The 19,110-nt window shown below is 40.5% G+C and overlaps 1 protein-coding gene across 1 annotated transcript in view; it reads left to right on the top strand.

The window, feature by feature from the left end:
* Window positions 1-19,110, top strand: part of USH2A (usherin) — a 559,229-nt gene that overhangs the window by 117,247 nt on the left and 422,872 nt on the right. Inside the window, exon 20 of the mRNA XM_078392221.1 lies at window positions 10,360-10,490. Coding sequence (XP_078248347.1) covers window positions 10,360-10,490 — 131 coding nt within the window. The remainder of the gene's footprint in view (window positions 1-10,359; window positions 10,491-19,110) is intronic.

Genomic DNA, 19,110 nt, shown 5'->3' with positions numbered 1-19,110 from the left:
GAATCATTAGCATTTAGCATATCAGTTGCTGAGTTTGTTATTCTTCTTTGAAAGTTTGAATGAGCCTCGCTGTAGTCTGAGTTTCCTGCACTTTTGTCATGACTTGCAATTCTTGCTGAATCTTGTACTTTTTTTTTCTTCCTCAGAGCTTTTATTTTACCAGATCAAATTATTTATCTGGCTTCTGTGTTCTTACATGCCATACAAGGAATAATATAAGCCAAAACAAATGGTCTGAAATAAAATCTTATTTATACGCTGGTAACACCAGCTTGGAATCTAGATCTATAATTTTTTTCTTGGATCCACTGGTTTTCCTTCTACAATTTCACTTTAGCTTATTATCTGCCTCTGATCACTCCTAATCTTTTATTCATGATGTGCTTGGCCTAATCAATAAGCAGCCTCATTTACTGCAGAATTTTTACTTTATTGTACACCTTCAACTCTTCCACTCAGATTTTGCTTCGGCCAGAGTACTTGATGTCTAAATCTGCTGACTTTAATTTTGATGTATTTGTATTTTATCTAGCTCCAGTCATGTTTTTTTTTTAAATCAGACAATTTAATTACTTTTTCATTGCACAATGCTTGTACTATTCAAGCTACTATTAAGTGTGATTTATCCTGAAACTGGCAATGGAAATCACAGACCTACACTTCGTTTTTGTCCTGGTGGACATTCAGGAGGCAACTTAAAGACATGACTTTTCAGGGAGGTCTTCCACACCGCCTTTTGCCAGCCACTTTTTTTTTTATTCTGTTGCTTTAGCACCATCTGGTCTTGTTGGTTAGTTACTATGTTGGTTTTAAATAGTTTTAGTTCTATCTTGTTTTGTTTACTATTGTAAACTGTCCAGAGTAGCACTTTGGCACTAATGGGAAGTGGTATACAAATTTAAGTAATAAATAAATAAATTGACTGCCCTTGGGGGGAAAGGTCTAGCCCATGCATTTCCAAATACATCCCTGTTTTACTGTATAATATATTCAAAAGGCATAAATACAAAAGAAATTAAGAAGGATTAGATGTAAAGAACATGAAGAGTCCACGAGTATAGAATGATGATGGAGAGCATTTGAGTAAGAATTAGAGGAGAGCAAAACAAGACTGACATCATTGTGGAAGTCTGTTAAAGATCCCTTAACTAACATGAAGACTGGGATGAAGCCTTTCTAGATCACTTAACCAAACAACCAAAAAGCAGAAATATAGCAGTAATCAGAGATGGTTGTTGTGCGGTTTCTGGACTATTTGGCCGTGTTCTTAAGGTTTTCTTCCTAATGTTTCACACAGTCTCTGTGGCCGGCATCTTCAGAGGACAAGAGTCAGAACTCTGTCTGTGCTCTGGTACAGTTTGTTGGATAGTTGAGTATTTATATCTGTGGGATCAGCTTTTGTCCTTTTCAGGAGATTGGGTGATTATGGCGATCAGCATGGGAGCCTGGCTTTGTTGAGTTTTAGACTTTCTTCTTTTTTGTTGAAGCTCTGCTGGTGTTTGTGGATTTCAATGACTTCCCTGTGCAGTCTAACATAATGATTGCTGGTGTTGTCCAGTACTTCAGTATTTTGAAATAGAATTTCATGTCCAGCTTGTTTTAGGGCATGTCCAGCTACTGCCTATTTTTCCGGCTGTTTTAGTCTGCAGTGCTTCTCATGTTCTTTGATTCTGGTGTGGATGCTGCATTTTGTGGTTCCAATATATACCTGACCACAACCAGATACTCCTGCAGTGGTGAGGTGGTCCCTTCTGTCCTTTGCTGAACATAGCATTTGATGTATTTTTTTGCTGGGCCTGAATACTGTTTGTAGGTTGTGTTTTTCCAAAGTTTCCCCATGTGCTCCGTGACCCCTTTGATGTATGGCAGAAATACTTTATTTGTGGGTGTTTGCTTTTCCTCTTCAGTTTGGTGTTGTTTTCTTGGTTTGTTGGCTCTTGTGATTTCATTTTTGGAATAGACACTGATCACACAGCTATAAATACTCCACTATCCAACAAACTGCAACAGAGCACAGACAGCATTCTGACTCCTGTCCTCTGAAGATGCCGGCCACAGAGACTGGCAAAACATAAGGAAAAAAAACCTTAAGAACACGACCAAACAGCCTGGAAAACCCACAACAACCATCAGAACCCAGCCGTGAAAGCCTTTGAGAATATAGTAATCAGAGACTTCAATTACTCTGATATATATTGGAAGTCCAGTTTGGGTAAAAAAGTTAAACAAATTCTTCACTTTGCTTGCTGACCATTCCATCTTCCAGGAAATGGAAGAAGCAAAAAAGAGTCAGCTGTTCTATATCTGGACCATACTAACAAGGACAAACTGGTCAGCAAGCTGGAATTAGTAAGAAACTTGGGTGACTGTGACCATGGTTTCTCGTAATTTGTTATACTTAATACTATTACACATATTCAGGCCTCCAAGAAAGCTGATCTCGATAAGCTTAAAGAAACAATGGATGACATCCCATAGTCAGAAATACTTAGAGAGAAAGAAGGATATGAAGCACAGGGATTTCATAAAGGTGAGTGACTGAAGGTACAATCACAAACATCTTCTATTACATACTGTATAAAAGTTAGAGACAGCTTAAGAAACTGAGGTAGCTGAAAACCAAGCTTTCAGATGAGGTAAAATTTGAAGGGGCAAATATAGGAAGTGGAAAAAAAGGTGAAATCACCAAGGAAGAGTAGAAATGAGTAACCAGGTTTTTAAAGAGAGGAGGTTAGGAAGGTTAAAACTCAGAATGAGCTCAGACTTGCAAGGGAGAAACAACAAAAAGAGAGTTTTCAAGTGTGCTCAAAGCAACAGGAACAAGAGAAGGAAGAACTATCTTTTCTCAGATTCCTCCCAGAAGGAAAGCAGTGCTCAATCTCATGCAGGCAGAATAAAAAAAGACAGTGAAGAGGCTGCTACCCAGGAGTGGTAAAGAGGTAGTATACAATCACTTGCTTTTTAAAATGAATTCCAATCTGCAGGGCCAGATGAGTTCCATCCAAGTTTGAAGAATGGGGTCAAGAAAAGCAAAATGAGCTTTCACAGGGAAAAATGTCATTTTCTACATTTAAATGGTGAAGGGTAAGACATGAAGCAATGGATTCAAATTACAAGAAAGGAGATTTTGACTAAATATCATTGCCACCCCATCTGGAATAATGACACGAGACAAAGAGTTGGGTTAAACCAGGGCCATGCTTTATTAAACTGAACAAGTAGAGGGGCATGCTGTAGTGTGGAACAGAATAAATGGGTCTCAGTTTGCCAATACGGGTGAGTCCCCTGCCCCGGGCCTGTGCAGTCCTCTAGACAGCGCAACCCCAGCCAGCTTGGCACTGACCTCACTTGGGCCTCAAGCCCCTATACCTTTGGTGGCCTTTGGTCTATGCAAGGTCCCAGCGCATCCTTCCCCCCCCACCACTGTAATCTCATGATCCACATCGCTAGGAGGTTGGGTGAGCTATAACCTTACTGTGCTCTTACTAGGACTCACCAATCCAACTTCCTTCTGCACTACCCGCCGGCGTGACCAGTTTTTATAATAACACCCATAAACGACCTCGACTCTGATCACTGTGGGATAGGTGAAAAAGACGTATGACTAACAGCCAATCAAGCGGCGGGTCAAAAATTCCTATCCGGCCCCAAATGGCGATCAGTAAACTAACATTGGAAACAGGATCGGACGGTGGGCTGAGAGCCTCGAAAGAGACCAAAATGGGGGCGGAGCTATCCTTTTAAATAAACCTGCTCCCGCTCCCACCCACATGGAGCATACGTGATACCCAGCTGTCTCGTGCTACTCCGGAGAGTGCGGCAAAGAGGCTCCAATCGGCCAAGAACTCTTGCCAGCAGAGTGGCCAGGAGGAATGCTGTGACAGAAAGAGCTACTTGGCAATAGAATGGATGAACTTGGAAAGAGGTGGTATCTTCATTGGAAGTGTATAAACAGAGGTTGGGTGGCTATCTACTGTATTGAGGTATATAAATGTGGATTTCCTACTTCATCAGAGGATTGGGCACAATAACCCTTGACATTGGTTCCTGCTCTACAGTTCCATGCTTGTGCAATTCCTATATAACACGGATGTGATTGCTATTATTGTGTTTTCTTAATATGAATTGTAACTATACAGTTAACAGCAATGCCATGGGTAAATGCATCCCAGAATTTTATCCCTTGCATTCATGTACGTATCGTCTGTGTTTGTATTATAAACAGTACTCTTCATTCTTATGACTTTCATAATAATCTGAGATGATGCCAAACTTGCACTGTCACCCAACCAATCCATGACAACACAGCTGTGAACTTGGCATGGATCAGACGAGTCTTTGATACATGATTTCAAACATAATTGTCCAGGTTTGTGTACAAAGCTAACTCCTTCACTGTGGGTGATTATTTATTTATTGAAGACATTTTATATTTTATCAGATATTTCAAAAGAGTTTACAAAGATCAACATGTTGAGTGCACTACTATAAACAACAAGCAAGCAAAGAAAATAAATGTCTGGGCAATTACAGGTTTTTGCTTGATTTCAAAATAACCCTGGAAACAAACAGGAAAAAAACCCTCAGTATTAATGAATGGTATGATCTAATCTCATGAACAAAACTCGGCCCACTGCATCCTGCTTTACATTAAGTTTCCACACCCTTTAAAGTGGTTTTCTGTATGCAAAACATGGATGAAGTTGACTAAACTTTGCACATTTTGAGCTTGTCTATTTGTTTTGCTGCTAATAGACATTAGTCTATATTCTAGAAATACTTGTAGGTGTTGATTTTAGTAGCTATACAGCATATTAATCCAGAAAACGCTATTTCTGCAATTTATGCACATGTGCCACAAATATGTTGGCATCAATTTGCAGATATTATTCCCCGCCCCCTGCAAAGATAAGTAAGAACATGTTGGTTTAAGATTAGAATGAAAATATTTTTCAGATAGTATAAAAAGATTCTCACTCACTACTTAACTTTTTTTTCTGAATAATTTGTTGGAAATTAGATGCACCCAATCCCAACCTCCATTTTACAGATGATGCATGAAATTAGGATAGAAGAAGTTAAATGACTTGACTAATGTTCTGCACTGTGTCTGTGGCAGAACCTGGTGCAGAATCCATCTCTCTTAATTTACAGTCCCTAACCACTACCCATTGTTCTCCTCCTAAACAAAACATCATTCAGGAACTAGAAGGGGAAAGTGCTTCTAATACATCAACTCTTATCAAATGACTCTAAACTTATCTTGCCTTTGTTTTCACCAAGGTTTGCTGTAAATCTTCTTAACTAGAGAGCAACAGGACTGGTGTCCTTGCTAAAAAGAGAAGATTGATTTACTATATTCATACAGAGGCAGCTGCTTCCAGTGGGCACATGATAATGAATGTAAGCTTCTAGACACTTAAGAAAGTCCTAAAGATTCAGAGATTTTATAAATGTTTGTATAGTGTAAAATCTTTTTAGAAAAACCCCAGATATTTTCAATGTCTATTTTGAGGAACTTAAAAAACACGCACACCTTACAATATCTTATGGGCTTCTTATTCCTCAAATACTCTAATTGATTGTTCATTGGGCTCACTCAGCCCAAAGTAGAGAGAAACTTTGTACAGACATCATTAGTTTTTCTCCATTTAAAGATTAATCATGAAGAGCTCTGGCTCTTTAATTCTGTAATTTGTATATTTAATGGGCTGCTGCAGAATCTATGACAGTAATTAGCATAGCCTGAAAACTCATTAATACGCAACAACATGATTAATGCAACATTAATGCAAACATGACTGAAGTTATTTGGGTTATGTAGTAAGAAGATTAAAGCTAAAATGTCCTGTTTGTTTTACCAGTAGTGGGTATAATGGGGTGGTAGAAAAAATAAAAACAGGTATCAAATTAGTCATTTCAACACAGCAGAAAGTACTTGGATCTAAATCAAGATTATTTCCTTGATTTGGGAATTTGGATAGAGTACAATTCTATTATTCTTTCATTCACCTTTTTATTTGTTCATCTAGATATTCACCAATATTCCAGCTTATGCACTTTGTAGATGGATGCGGTCAAAAAAGTTTTTGGTGGTCTTGAGATGATGCTATAACACTTTTTAAAAAAATTCTTAACTTATTGTGTTTTTCAAATCTGGCCAACGTTTGTATTATAGAGAACACCTTTAAAATACCACAGATAGATAGATGCCTCTGACTGAATTTCAGCCATCTTACTTTTCCCTCAGCTGATTCCATCCAAAAGGAGTCTTCTGGCCATATACTTTGCCCGCTCATATTGTCTCATACAGAAGCAAACTGGGTCATACTTGTGTACCTCATTGAAATGTGTTCCCTGATCCTTGGGGTGGGATGTTTTTCAAAATGGCCTTTCTAAGGCAATTGTTAAACACACATCCCACAAAGGATCAGAGAACAGCTTTCAAAGGCTGTTTATCTTTGAAAGAGAGAGGTATTATGGTACCTTTGCAAAAATGTAATACATACAGGACAAGACATGACTAGAAAACAGAGACCTACAGAGGCTGTGCTGGTAGTAGGAATAATCCTCACATTCAGTAAGGTAGCATAAGAAAAATCCAAATCAGACTATACATGTTTCTGTTTTAGCCAGATAGTCCCTTGTACAGCTTTTAAACAAATATCATTTAATATATGAGAATCTCAGAAAAGTGTTTTCAAATAAGCATTTACCTTGTGGTAATCTGAAACTTCAAATTCAAGTAAAAGTCCATTACATGTGGGTTTTTGAGTTTTTAATTTGCTATTAAATTAAAAGTAGTGTGTCCACTAGAGAGGCAGTAGATAAATAAAATAAAATAATGTTGAACAACGTGTTGCTATGGAATGATGTCATAACAGTGCAAAGACAAATAATGTAAAGTAATTAATTAAAGATTTAATTATAAATCTTTGGAGTTTTAGGTAGGAGTCAGAACTTAGGGCACAGACGGACTCCTGTCCTCTAAAGATGCCGGCCACAGAGAATGGCAAAACGTTTGAAAGAAAAACCTTCAGAACATGGCCAAACAGCCCGAAAAATTTACAACAACCATTGGATCCTGGCTGTGAAAGCCTTCGAGAATACATTTTAAGTGTGCTTGATTCTTTGTCATACATACAGTATATACATGCATGCATACATGTTATACATAATGAACTTTGGGCTAACTAAGATCTGTTGAAGACATATTCACTTTTACATTGATGCTTATTAACTATGCTGTTGTAATATCCCCAGCCAGGGTCAGGAAGCTGATGTAGGACTGCCGTCACTCTGATCCCAATCTAAGGAGACCCAGACTTCTCCCCCACCCTCTCCGCCTAGGAAAGAAAGCAAGGAGGTGGACATTAAGGAGTTGGAAGAGTTGAGAAAAGGAAAGGGTCTGAAACATCAAGGGGTAGACACCCGGGATTTAATACAGGAAATGCAAGGGTTAAGCATGTCGGGGTCAACTGGTGGGGATTTGGCGGGAAAGGGAGGTGGCTCGATAGAGGCGGGGGTAGGAGATATAAGAGAGAGGCGGGAAGACATTCCGGGGGGTTGGGAGATGATTTGGGTTCAGGATCCCTGGACAGGAAATGGGAGCAGGTTAAGGTTCCCCATGAGGAAGCAGAGAGGCGCAGACAACAAGGGTTACAACCGCATCCCTCTTATTGGGGTGAGACTGAAGCAAAAGAGTGGAGGTGCCATCTGAGAGAGGATCAGGAAGCCGTGGTGAGAGAAATTGAGGCGAAGAAGAAATGGCATCTCACGGAGCTCCAGAAGATGGGGGTCTTCCCGGACCATGGCTGGCCAGTCCAGGAGAGGGCTCCCCACTCTGGGGTTGGAGCGGAGACGAAGAGAACCTACCACTACTAGGTCTTGAGAGAGAAGAAGGAGAACCACTGGGTACAGAGAAGATTTTATCTGGACCATGGGACTTTGATGAAACCAATCCCTTTGTTAGTAACGTTTGGACACCCTTGCAGTCAAAGTTCAGAGGGCAAGAGACTTTAAACCTAGTTCCTAAAGATGTTGCAGTTAATGTTGAATTGTTAATAAATGAAGACAATGTTGAAGAGTTAAAACTGTCTCATACTTTATTGAGTGTGACGGAAGCCCCTGATGTCGAACCCTCACAGCTGTTAATTCTAGATTTTCTGTATATTAACTCACCTTCAGTGCCAAGATAGAATGTCTGTTAAGAAATGGCCAATATAAATAAAGAAATATAAGTAACTAGAAATTAAATTTCTCCACCTTTTCCTCTAGTTTTTTCTTCCTTTTTCTCATTCCAAGTCTCTGAAATGCCACTGAAACATAAAAGAGTTTTTGATTATATCCCCTGTCATGTTTATTCAAAGTCAATTGTCACATAGCTGTGAACAGCTATTTTAATAACATGATTGATGTTCATTATCTCAAGTGAATGTCTTAATATTTGTGAGTACATTGTGATGCACTGCATAACAACCTGTGGCGTGATTAAAGTGTGTGGGTCAAAGGATACTGCTTGTGGCGTGAGGTAATTAGTAGCATTATGTAATAGGAATACATGATACAGTTATGATTCTTTAATTTTTCATATTAGATTCTGCCTACATAAAAAGCTTCTATTACATTATTTTATGTATGGCAAAGGAAGGGGAAAATGAATGTGAAGAAGTTGATTCATTTAATACAGTTGGGTAAAACCCAATAAATTAGGTTGCTGTCTGTTTAGTGTGTTAAAAGGGAATCACAAAGACATAAGTATCAATGTGTATGAAATAAGAATATGTTGTTAATCCTAAGTGCTCTTGTCAAAAACAATATGGAATTTTACAACTAATTTCAATATTCAACAGAGAAGCAATGTAATTGTGTCAACATAGCCTTCATCAAATATTTACTTTTCACTTCCACTGGTATGCCTTTTTGTCACCTAAAAATCGTAACAGTAGGAGATTAGAAGCTGCTATATTTAGCTCCTACAAATATGAATGTTCTATTCTGGCCCAATTTTTAAAAGGTGCTCTCATGGAAAAGTTACTACTGAGATGTTAACAACAGAATGAGCAAACAATAGTAGGGCACAATGAAAGTTGTGTCAAGCTCAACATCTGAAAATTCTGTTTTCCATTTTCATTGAGATTTGCACCTTCTATATTTGGGCATGTGTATGCAGAAACTTTCCATGAAAAAACTTCTAGCAGAAGGCAGAGCTTTCTGTGATTCACATGGTTTTAGTTGTGTACTCCATAGATAATAGGATGTGGAAAGCCAGCAGCCTTACTTGGGTTTTATAACGTATTAAAGCCTATAATGTATTTTCTCCTATCATTTTATAAAGGAAAGACTCAAAAGCAGGTTTGGGTCTTACATATATCCTGTATTATTCCTCTCACCTAACAAAGAAGCAAACAATTTAAGTGAATTAGCTGATGTTATTGTAGTGCAAGATTTTACATGTCACTGTGAGATTAAAGAGTAACTTGTGGTAGAAAAGAATGGAGAACAACTGAACAAATAAATATAGTTGATCTTTCCTTTACCAATAATACAGTAGGTCCCCTGTATGCACGGGATCAGCATCTGCAGTTTCACTTGTCCATGGTCTAAAAATATTTGAATTTTTTAAAATCCAGAAAAAAACTATTTTCATATGTATTATCAGAACCGGCCACTAGAGAGAGCCAGTGACCGTGCTATGAATTCTTGTTGTTGAAGAATGCATACCGTGGTCTCTGGTGCCCTCTAGTGCCCTCTAGTGGTCCGTTCTGATAATGCATATCAAAATAATTTTATTCTGGATTTTTCTTTTCTTTTACCATGCTATGTATAGCATTCGCTATTATCTGCAGTTTTCAGCATATGCAAGGGAGTCTTGGAACCAATCCCCTGTGGATGTGGGTGTGGGTGTTCTGCTATACAATAATATTCACATGCTGGCAGTTTAGTTCTTACTTACGGAAAACTTTTTCTAGGTATAGAGTACTCAGCAGTGGTTTACCATTCCCTTCTGGAGAGAATCCTCTGGGATCATGTAATTTGACCAAGGTCACACAGCCTCGTGTCCTCTCTGGACAATCCCTGGATCTTCAGCTGGGCACCAAGCCCAGCTAGGCTTTTCCTGACATACTTTTCCTGAGTTACCAAAACTTGAAGGAGGCAAAACCATGTGATTTTTTTTACAGTATTTTCCAAACAATCATGTAAGTTGGTTCACTGGTATCAAGCACACATTGTGACAATGTCTCTTGAGTTCTTTCACCTAAATTATAATTCTGGTTTTTCTTTTACCAGATAGATGTATATGTGCATGTTATGAATGAATGAAAAAGTAAGAGGCAAATATCTTCTTCTTTTTTTAAGGTCTTAAAGTGAGCTTTAGAACTACAGAACCTGTTGGTCTAATTTTTCTCTCTGTTTCACCTGGGAATCAAGAAGAATATATTGCACTTCAGCTGCAAAGTGGACGTCCTTACTTCCTTTTTGATCCACAGGTATAGTAAAAGTAGTGAAAAATGCAGTGTGAGTGGCATTTTCACCTTTATTAATGTAATAATTTCCATTCTTTCTCTGCTTGTTAATGGAGACTTTAATGGCTTAATCTGAATTGTAGTGGAATTTTTCTTACCAGACAAGAGTCAACACACCTATGGTTCTTTGGGTAGTGAGTTGCTGGTAGATTATGAAGTTTGACTTATATTTTAGAGATGCAATTCTTTTGCATGAAGTACTGACACTATGGATACATAAAGTAACATCTTCGTAGAGGCTGGCAAAGCTGTAATAAAATAACTGTTGGGTTGTGCAAAACAAGTGCTCCTCTTAAAAATAAAAGTATTCAAGCAGCTAATGGAATAAAAAGCATTTTTTAAAATAAAAGGTCATAATAAATGTCATAAGATGTATTTTGCAAACAATAGCAGAAATTTAGTTTTTGTAAGTTCTCCCCTCCCATTCTGATGCCTCTGTGGGCCAAGTAACCTTTTCATTGCAGGGGAGCTGTAAGGGATTGTGGGACAGGAGGGGGGGAACATGTTTATTACTGAAAATCACCATCAATGGTAAAGTTATTCTGATGGTGACATTCAGTAATCAAAGACTTCACCTTCCTTGTCCCTCAGCCCTCACAGGTTCCTAACAATGAAAGGGATTATTTGTAAACTGTAGGGTCTTTGTGATGAGAGGGGAAAATGTTTAATTTTCAGAAAATTCTCCTGGCTGATGATATACATCCCTAAAAGAAATGAAACAACAATAATGAACATTTTATAGATGATAGACACAATATTCCATGCAGTAAAACAACACAACAACAAAATTAGCTTCGTTTTTTGCCTAGATTCCTTGTGGTTCCTTATCTCAGTGGTCCTCAACCTTGGGCCTCCAGATGTTCTTGGACTACAATTCCCAGAAGCCTTCACCACCATCTCTTCTGGCTAGGAATTCTGGGAGTTGAAGTCCAAGAACATCTGGAGGCCCAAGGTTGGGGACCACTGCCTTATCTGACAGAAGAAACTGGTCACTAAATCTCAGAGGAGATTTTCTTTCTTATGCAGCTCTCATGTGAATGCTGTTTGCGGCTCTCCTGCTGCTGCCAGTGTCTCACAGTTCTCAAGATTCCCCTCTTGGAGGGTTTCCAGTCCATCTAGAGCAGATACTGAGGGGTTGTGTGGGAAGGGTTGATTCACTACCATTGAGGCTTCTTCCATTGGGGTAAGAACCTAGTGGTATCCTTCCCTTTGTTATAATAATAATTATAATCTTATAACTGCAGAGCTGGAAGGGATCCTATCATCAATTCCAGCCTCTGACATGGAGGCACAGTGTGGAACTGAACTCCCAACCTCTGGCTTCGCAGCCAGAGACCTAAACCACTGAGCTATTCAGCATATACAAGCAAAAGTTGCCATCGTTTCATAAGAAGCCAGGATAGCTTGTACTGTATTCCTTCCATAGGATGCAATTATCCTTAGTGTAATGCTCTGCATGCTATGTCGTAGCAGATTCATTTATCTACATAAAGAACCCTTTAGCCCAGTTGTTCCCAACTTGGGTCTCCAGATGTTCTTAGACTAAAACTCCTGGAAGCCCACACCACATGCTGTGCTGGCCAGAATTTCTGGGGTTGCAGTCCAAGAGAATCCAGGATTGGGAACCACTGCTCTAGCCTAATTGTTAAGGAATCAAATAATCTGTTCCTATCCAGAACCTTGACTCTTCATTCTCCTTTTGGGGGAGTTTTGGTCTCTCATACATCAAAAGGTGGAATTTAGAGGATCCCCTGTTAAAAGGAATGGACTTGCCAAACTGCAAGGTTCTTGGCATGACTGCCGTTGACCAAGTCCAAAGCTGTTTACTCTGTTTGTGAATGCTGCAGATGCTGTTCAAAGTGCGCTGCATTCTGCTTCTGCACAGTGAAGGGTCCCAACCAAAGAAAATAGTGATATTTCAGAGGAATGAAATGGCACATTCACTGTTTGCTTCCAAAAGCAAAGGAACTAGGATTTACTCTCAAAGAAATATTTATAGGATTGAATTCTTAAATTGAGAATTCCAGGCGGAAAAGAGAAAGAGAATTGCCAGACCAGCTCCCTCTACACAACAGATGAGATTCAGATATAGGAAAATGAACATATACATAATGCATTTCAGTCTGAACACTTTGTTGGTCCTGAAGAAGTAAGCTTTGCTTTTTCAAGCAGCAGCAAGGATGCCTAAGCATGACAGGACAATTTCTGAATCCATAGGTCAATGAACTGGACTTGCATATCAGGCAAATAATTGGAAGCAGGCAGCTTAACTGTAAGCCACATTTTTTGCTATGCACTGTTTACCCATTACCCATTTCCCACATACAAAAAATATGGATGGAGTCATCTGAAAGACTAACAAATATTACCTGACATGAGTTTTCATGGCAGTGTAGGAACTGCTTCACTGGAGCACAGCAAGTTGTTTCTAGTCCAGCATCTGACTTCCGACAGTAGGCTGATGAACCAGCTAATTCTGTAAAGTGTATCAACAAGGCATAGGCAAGTTTGTTTCTTGCCTATGGCACGCGGTATTCAGTACTGTGCTGTTGCCCTTGATATGAAAGCCTCACTATTATTTTTCCCCTTTGAATAGTTACATAATGGTCCTATTGGAGTAAGCAGATGGTTATCAAAATGCAACAAGGGCAAATCTGGGAAATCTGGCGGATTAGATCTGGTGGAAGAATTTACCTTGCCTGCCCCTAGATCAGAATATTTTTGACAACTGACCATATTCCTCCAGTATTTCACATTTTTTATCCCCTTCTAGAATTTTGAAGGAACACCATATACACAATTTATATACTGTTTTCTCTAACTTATTGCTATTCTACAACGGAATAACCACGCGAGACCAAGTGTATGGTTTAAACATGGGCCACGCTTTATTAAAGTCCGTTCCATTCTATTCTCCTGACCATTGCCACCCTTTGGCCAAAAGGGGGGGTCCTGCTGTAGTGTGGATTCAAAGTACCTCTTGATTATCATGTGATCATTGAACAGCCAGCGGGCTGTGCTATGGTCTCAGTCATCCCCTTCTTTATTACCATGGGAAAACTATCGGCCTCCAATTTCCCCGGACCCTCTTTCCTTCTCTCTGTGCTGACCATGGGTCCAGGTGTGTCCCCAGTGCATCTTTCCCTCCCAGTGCTGAGATCGCCTGATCGGCAGTGCTGCGAGTTCAGATATGCTGCAATTTCAAGCCATTACCATATATTCTGAGCTCCAATGCCTTTTGAATCCGCACTACCCGCCACAGCAATGGAACTAGCCACACTATGTCCCATGCTCCCCCTCAAGCCGCTCCAGCTCCAAGAGCAGGCCCCCCTTAATGTCCTCCAAATAGATGTCCAAGCCTCGGTCCGACAGGTGCCCGCCGTCCAGCTGAAGAATTCTGGCATATCGAGCCAAATCCTGTGATGCCCAACCACCAATCCCAGGCTGCCACGGACTGCTCTGCAGACTTCCCGGTTGACACTCCGTTGGTCAGTGTTTACGGGCCAACACTGCCTCGCCCCTTTCCAAAACTGTCGAGGGATAATTGCCGACCATATCATCTGCATCTCCAGGTACGTGCTTCTCAGCCAAATGAGATCGCGGATCACATCAACTACCAGGGACCTCTCCGGGTACCGAGCCAAATCGCTGCCGCCCAGGTATATCACCAACACGTCTGGCGGATGTCAGGCGAAAGGCCACCACTCAACAAAGCTGACTCCACAGCATGCTGCGGCGCCCTCTCCAATCCACATGGGCTCGCCCATCGAGGCCCAGTTTGATCCCCCATGGGGATGTGGCAGCATCTCTCTCAGCCCAAAACACAAAACTGTGGCCCACCATGATGATGTGTCTCCTCCTCGGTACCCATGAAGCTCCTGTAAGACACAGACACAGTAGGCCTCCTGCCTACATGTTATATAGTGGCTGCGTTATATAGTGGCTGAAAACTGGTACTTCGTCAGAGGGAAGCCGTCCTTGCTGCCGACCGCCCTGCAGCCATGAAATTTAACACCCAGGGATGCTCCCCTTTAAATACGCCCCACTCGTCCCTACGCCCCTCGACTACTCTCTGGGCAGCCTTGTAGTCTTGCGTGGCCTCCGGGAGGCTGGCAAAGGCACGCCTCCTCAGGGGACTCCCTACAGGACTCCTCCCCGGCGTGAGCATACTATTTGTGTTCAGCTCTTTATTTTGCCACTGTATCTAGGCAGGTCTTGGGATGATGAGGCTGTATGCCTACATCAGATGCAGGAATGGTAGGCTAGGCAAGTCCTTCACAACTCACTATTGGCTCCATGACCCACACATGGTTCTAGTATGATGTATTGTCTAGTACTCTGGTCAGGAATATTTGGTCTTTGTTCACTGTTCATAAGGTTACCCTCACCTTGAAGCTCACATGAAAACAAACAGGTAACCAATGCAGGGTGGCCAAAATATGGGAAATATGTTGATATTTCTTTACACCACTCAGTAGTCTGGCCACATATTCTGGACTGGCAGATATTTCTATAGCAGCCCCATGGGCAGCCTCACCTAGAGAGCACTGCAGTAGTTTAATCACAAGACTACCAATGCATGGACCGGTGTGTTGAGGGACCCGGTGTCAACGTAGGAATGCAGCTGGGCAATCCACCTGAGGTGGAAATAGGTGGAGTGAACCATTGATACTATCTGGGACTCCATTGACAGTGCTGGGTGCAGGAGTACACTCAAGCTGTGAACCTCATCCTCTGCAAACACTAGAGTCACCCAACTGCAGGTCTTGTCCAGGTTCAGTCTTAGTCTATGTCCCTCATCCAGCCCAGCCCAGCATCCGGACAGCAGTCAAGGGACAGAATGGCATCCTCTGCAGAGGGATGGAAGGAGAGATAGAGATGGGTGTCAAGCTTCGAAACCCCAGCAGCCTCATATATATACAGTATTAAACAGCATTGAGGAGATGATCAACTCCTGTGGGACTCTCACAATTGAGAGTCCAAGGGTGGATATAATCTCCCCAAGTTGAACTCTTTGAGGACAGCCCTCTATGAAGGACTGGAGCCAGGCCAAGCCAGGCCACTGATCCCTAACCCAGATAGCCACCCCGGGAGGGTATTGAAGGTTGAGGAGGACCAACAAGGACATTTTGCCCCTGTCAGTCTCCCTCAAAAGGCCATCTTGCAGGGTGACCAATACCATCTCTATACCATGGCGTGGCCTGAACCCAGACTGGAATAGAGCGAGGGCATCTGTCTCCTCCAAGAGTGCCTGATCGGCCACCACTCTCTCCAATAGCTTGCTAAGAAAAGGAACATTATCTATAGTTGTTAATATTGTCTGCTGCCAAGTTAGATTTTTCACGAATAGGCCTAATAAATGTCTCCTTGAGGGCTCATGGAACCCTGCCATCAAGGAGAGACTCATTAATAATAGCCTGGTCTGACCCATAAAAGCTGTCTTGTCTAGGTTCAACCTAGTTACGTTGCTGTGAGCTTGCAGTGATCAAGCACCCTATCGACCTCTACTGATGTCACAGGTTGAAACTGTGTTAAGCTCACCAGGCAAGGTGGTGCAGTGGACATCTCAGCTTGATCTACTGGAGAAGGAAGATGGTCAAGATGGCCTCTTCTCTGTGTTTTAAAAAGGCTGCAAACTGGTTGCGAAAAGGCTGCAAATTAAAAAAGGCTGTAAATTCTATAATGACTATTCTTGTCCAAAGGTGGAAAAAACATGAAATTCTTTTACTTCAGAACAATTCCTATTAAAGCTGACATCACAGTTGCAAAGTAAATGGATTGTGGATTGTAGCCATTCAGCTTTTTTGAATGTTACAGAAGCATCCAAAGGGATGCATTTGAATCGGCATGGTGATTTCCTTCAAATTTACACTGTGGTTGGCCTATGCTGGCTATGTAGTTCAATTTGTTGAAATAGGGTGGTAACAAATATGATTTTTGATGAATAAAATAAAATGTTCCAGATTGTTGCCAAAACATATAAAGAATCCCTTTTGTCGACACCTGATCTTTGGCATGCAGCATCGTTTGTAACAATTTTAACGCTAACTAAGTACACTTTGATGAGACAGCATTTAATAAAATGCTCATTAATTTCATCATTAGCAAGGGTATGCTAAGAAGTAAGCCAGTTTCTTATGTCACGCCCAATTAGCATCCCATGCTAGTAATCCCATTAGTATTGTTGAATTCACTAATGGAAAAACTAATGGGCATGCTACCAGGGCACATTAATTGGGCATGACACCAGTTCTGGTTTTAATTATTAAACTACGATAATGAAATGTGTGTTTGTAAAATATTAAAATGTTGAAATAGGGTGGAAGACAATAAAAAATAGTGTACGAAATGGAAAGCATTTCAGTTTGTAAAATACCTTCTGATAGGACAGAAAACTTTTATGTATGCCATACATGCTCAACCAGATGACATCCAGTTTTAGAGGAGTGATGGGTCTGATGAATAAACCAGCAGGTAATTATTACATGTGCACAAAGAGGCCCTCACATAATTCACACACACTTATGTTACAAAACTGCTTAGGCCATATCTTGCTGCCTGGCTCTGCGAATGCAGCACATCATTGTATGTGGTGGTGATAATGGTAGGAGTTTCCTGGAGCTCTTGCAAGGAAGGGACCAGTATCTCCTGGCACACGCCTCAGCCCTGCTGAAAACAATAGGAACCGTCACTAGTTTGTGCAACAGGAAAAGCTCAGAGGAGATGGTGTAAATTCTGCAGGTAGAGTACAGTGGGGTCTTGATTTAAGAACGGCTTGAGTTAAGAACATTTTGACTTAAGAACCGCTCTCATAGGAAAATATTGACTTGACTTAAGTACTTAGATTTGAGTTAAGAACTGAAAAAAAAACACGTGGGAGGCAGGGAAAGTGCAAAATGTGAACTTTCAGTTAACTGTTGGCCAGTGAAAAGGGTGCCTGTCTGTTTCCTCACTCCTCCCAGCGTTTAGAGAGTGGATTGGGAGACAGTCTTCAGACTGCCTGGTACTGCCTGGACTGTATTTTCCCTGCCTTCCCTGAACCTTTCTTGACCTAAGAAAAAAAAGAAACAAAATATCCCCCTCTAGTGGTCGAAGGCTGAATAGCAGCTTCCCATTAGTTTCTATGGACGGAAAAGAGCAGATACGGATCAAATGGTTTTCAATGCATTCCTATGGGAAATGCAGATTTGACTTGAGAACTTTTTGACTTGAGAACCGCCTTCCAATACGGATTAAGTTCTCAAGTCAAGACCCCACTGTATTATATCCAGCTTGCAGTGAATTTGATACAGGCTAAAACGACTCTCCACATCGCAGCTCCTGAGCTTGGCTAAGCTTCAAGCAGGGAAAGTCACCATGTTTTTCAAGTAATGTGACATATAGTTTTAAGGTCTTTCTGTTTAAAAAGAGAAACACAAAAGCAGAATTTTTTAAAAAAAAATACATTGCAGCCGATATATGACTCTTTCAGTTCCAAAATTTTAGACAGATGTCTTACAAGGATTTTAGCTGAAGATGTCCCAAAGAGATGGATATGAAGCTGTGAACCAGTTTGAGATTCATGACTGGAATAGCAATGTGTAATAGTTTATACACGGCTGCCGAAAATATTCTTAAAACTGAAGCGATCTACGGTTACTGCTTCTGTAACTCTGACTGTGGCCGTTTCCCTTTGCTTGTTCTTCTTTCAGTTCTTCACAAACTATATGTAAGGTAAATTTAAATGTGGATATCTTACCATTTAATGTTCTATATTATATACCTTCTTTGTTAGACAATAAACTTTCAAATACAAACCTGTCTGTAACTATTACACACACACACACACACACACACACACACAGAGAGAGAGAGAGAGAGAGAGACTTTTCTAGAAGGAATGCACAAGTGCTGTCATGCTGCTTGTACCAGCATCTGTTTTCCTTCTTAAAAATCTAAAAATTATAGATTTCATTTACCAGGTCATTAGTCATTCAGATCATTAAAATCTTGACTCTCATACAATAGTTTACAATTATGCATGTGTTTAGAGACGTTTATTTTAATATAATTGGAGAATATTGTGATGAGAGAGAAATTTATTTTTGTATCCACTTCTTACATACAAATGATGTCAGAGAGCTCTGGCCTTCAAATACTATCCAATGGCCTTTCTCCATGCATGATTGTTTGTTTAAAGACTGATTATTTTTGGATGGTCATCCTCTATTCATCCACATATGGAATCCACACTCATTTCTGACAATATACTCTTCCTCAAGCTGCTAGGCACGGTGCTCTAAAGAGCTTTCCATAAATAATCTGCAGAGTGTCTGAAAAAGGATGCAATTAGTGTCAAAAATGGTATTGATTTTCGTGTCTTTGGATGCATAACTAGGACCTACTAATGTTTTTTCATACTCCCACCTACTTTCTTACACTCTAAGCTGAAAAGTGAACTTTGGAGGAATTGAAGTTGAAATTTTGATCTTAATTCTCCTTCACCTCCACTGAAAAGTAAGGATACTACTTAATTTGACAGGTTACCTTTTCAACATAGGCATTGTTCCAACTGTATGTATGAAAATTGTCTGAACTTTCCTTA

The sequence above is a fragment of the Pogona vitticeps genome, chromosome 1, assembly GCF_051106095.1.
Source record: "Pogona vitticeps strain Pit_001003342236 chromosome 1, PviZW2.1, whole genome shotgun sequence".
NCBI lineage: Eukaryota > Metazoa > Chordata > Lepidosauria > Squamata > Agamidae > Pogona > Pogona vitticeps.
The sequence above is the reverse complement of the archived record's forward strand: the minus strand, read 5'-3'. Positions and strand labels throughout refer to the sequence as shown.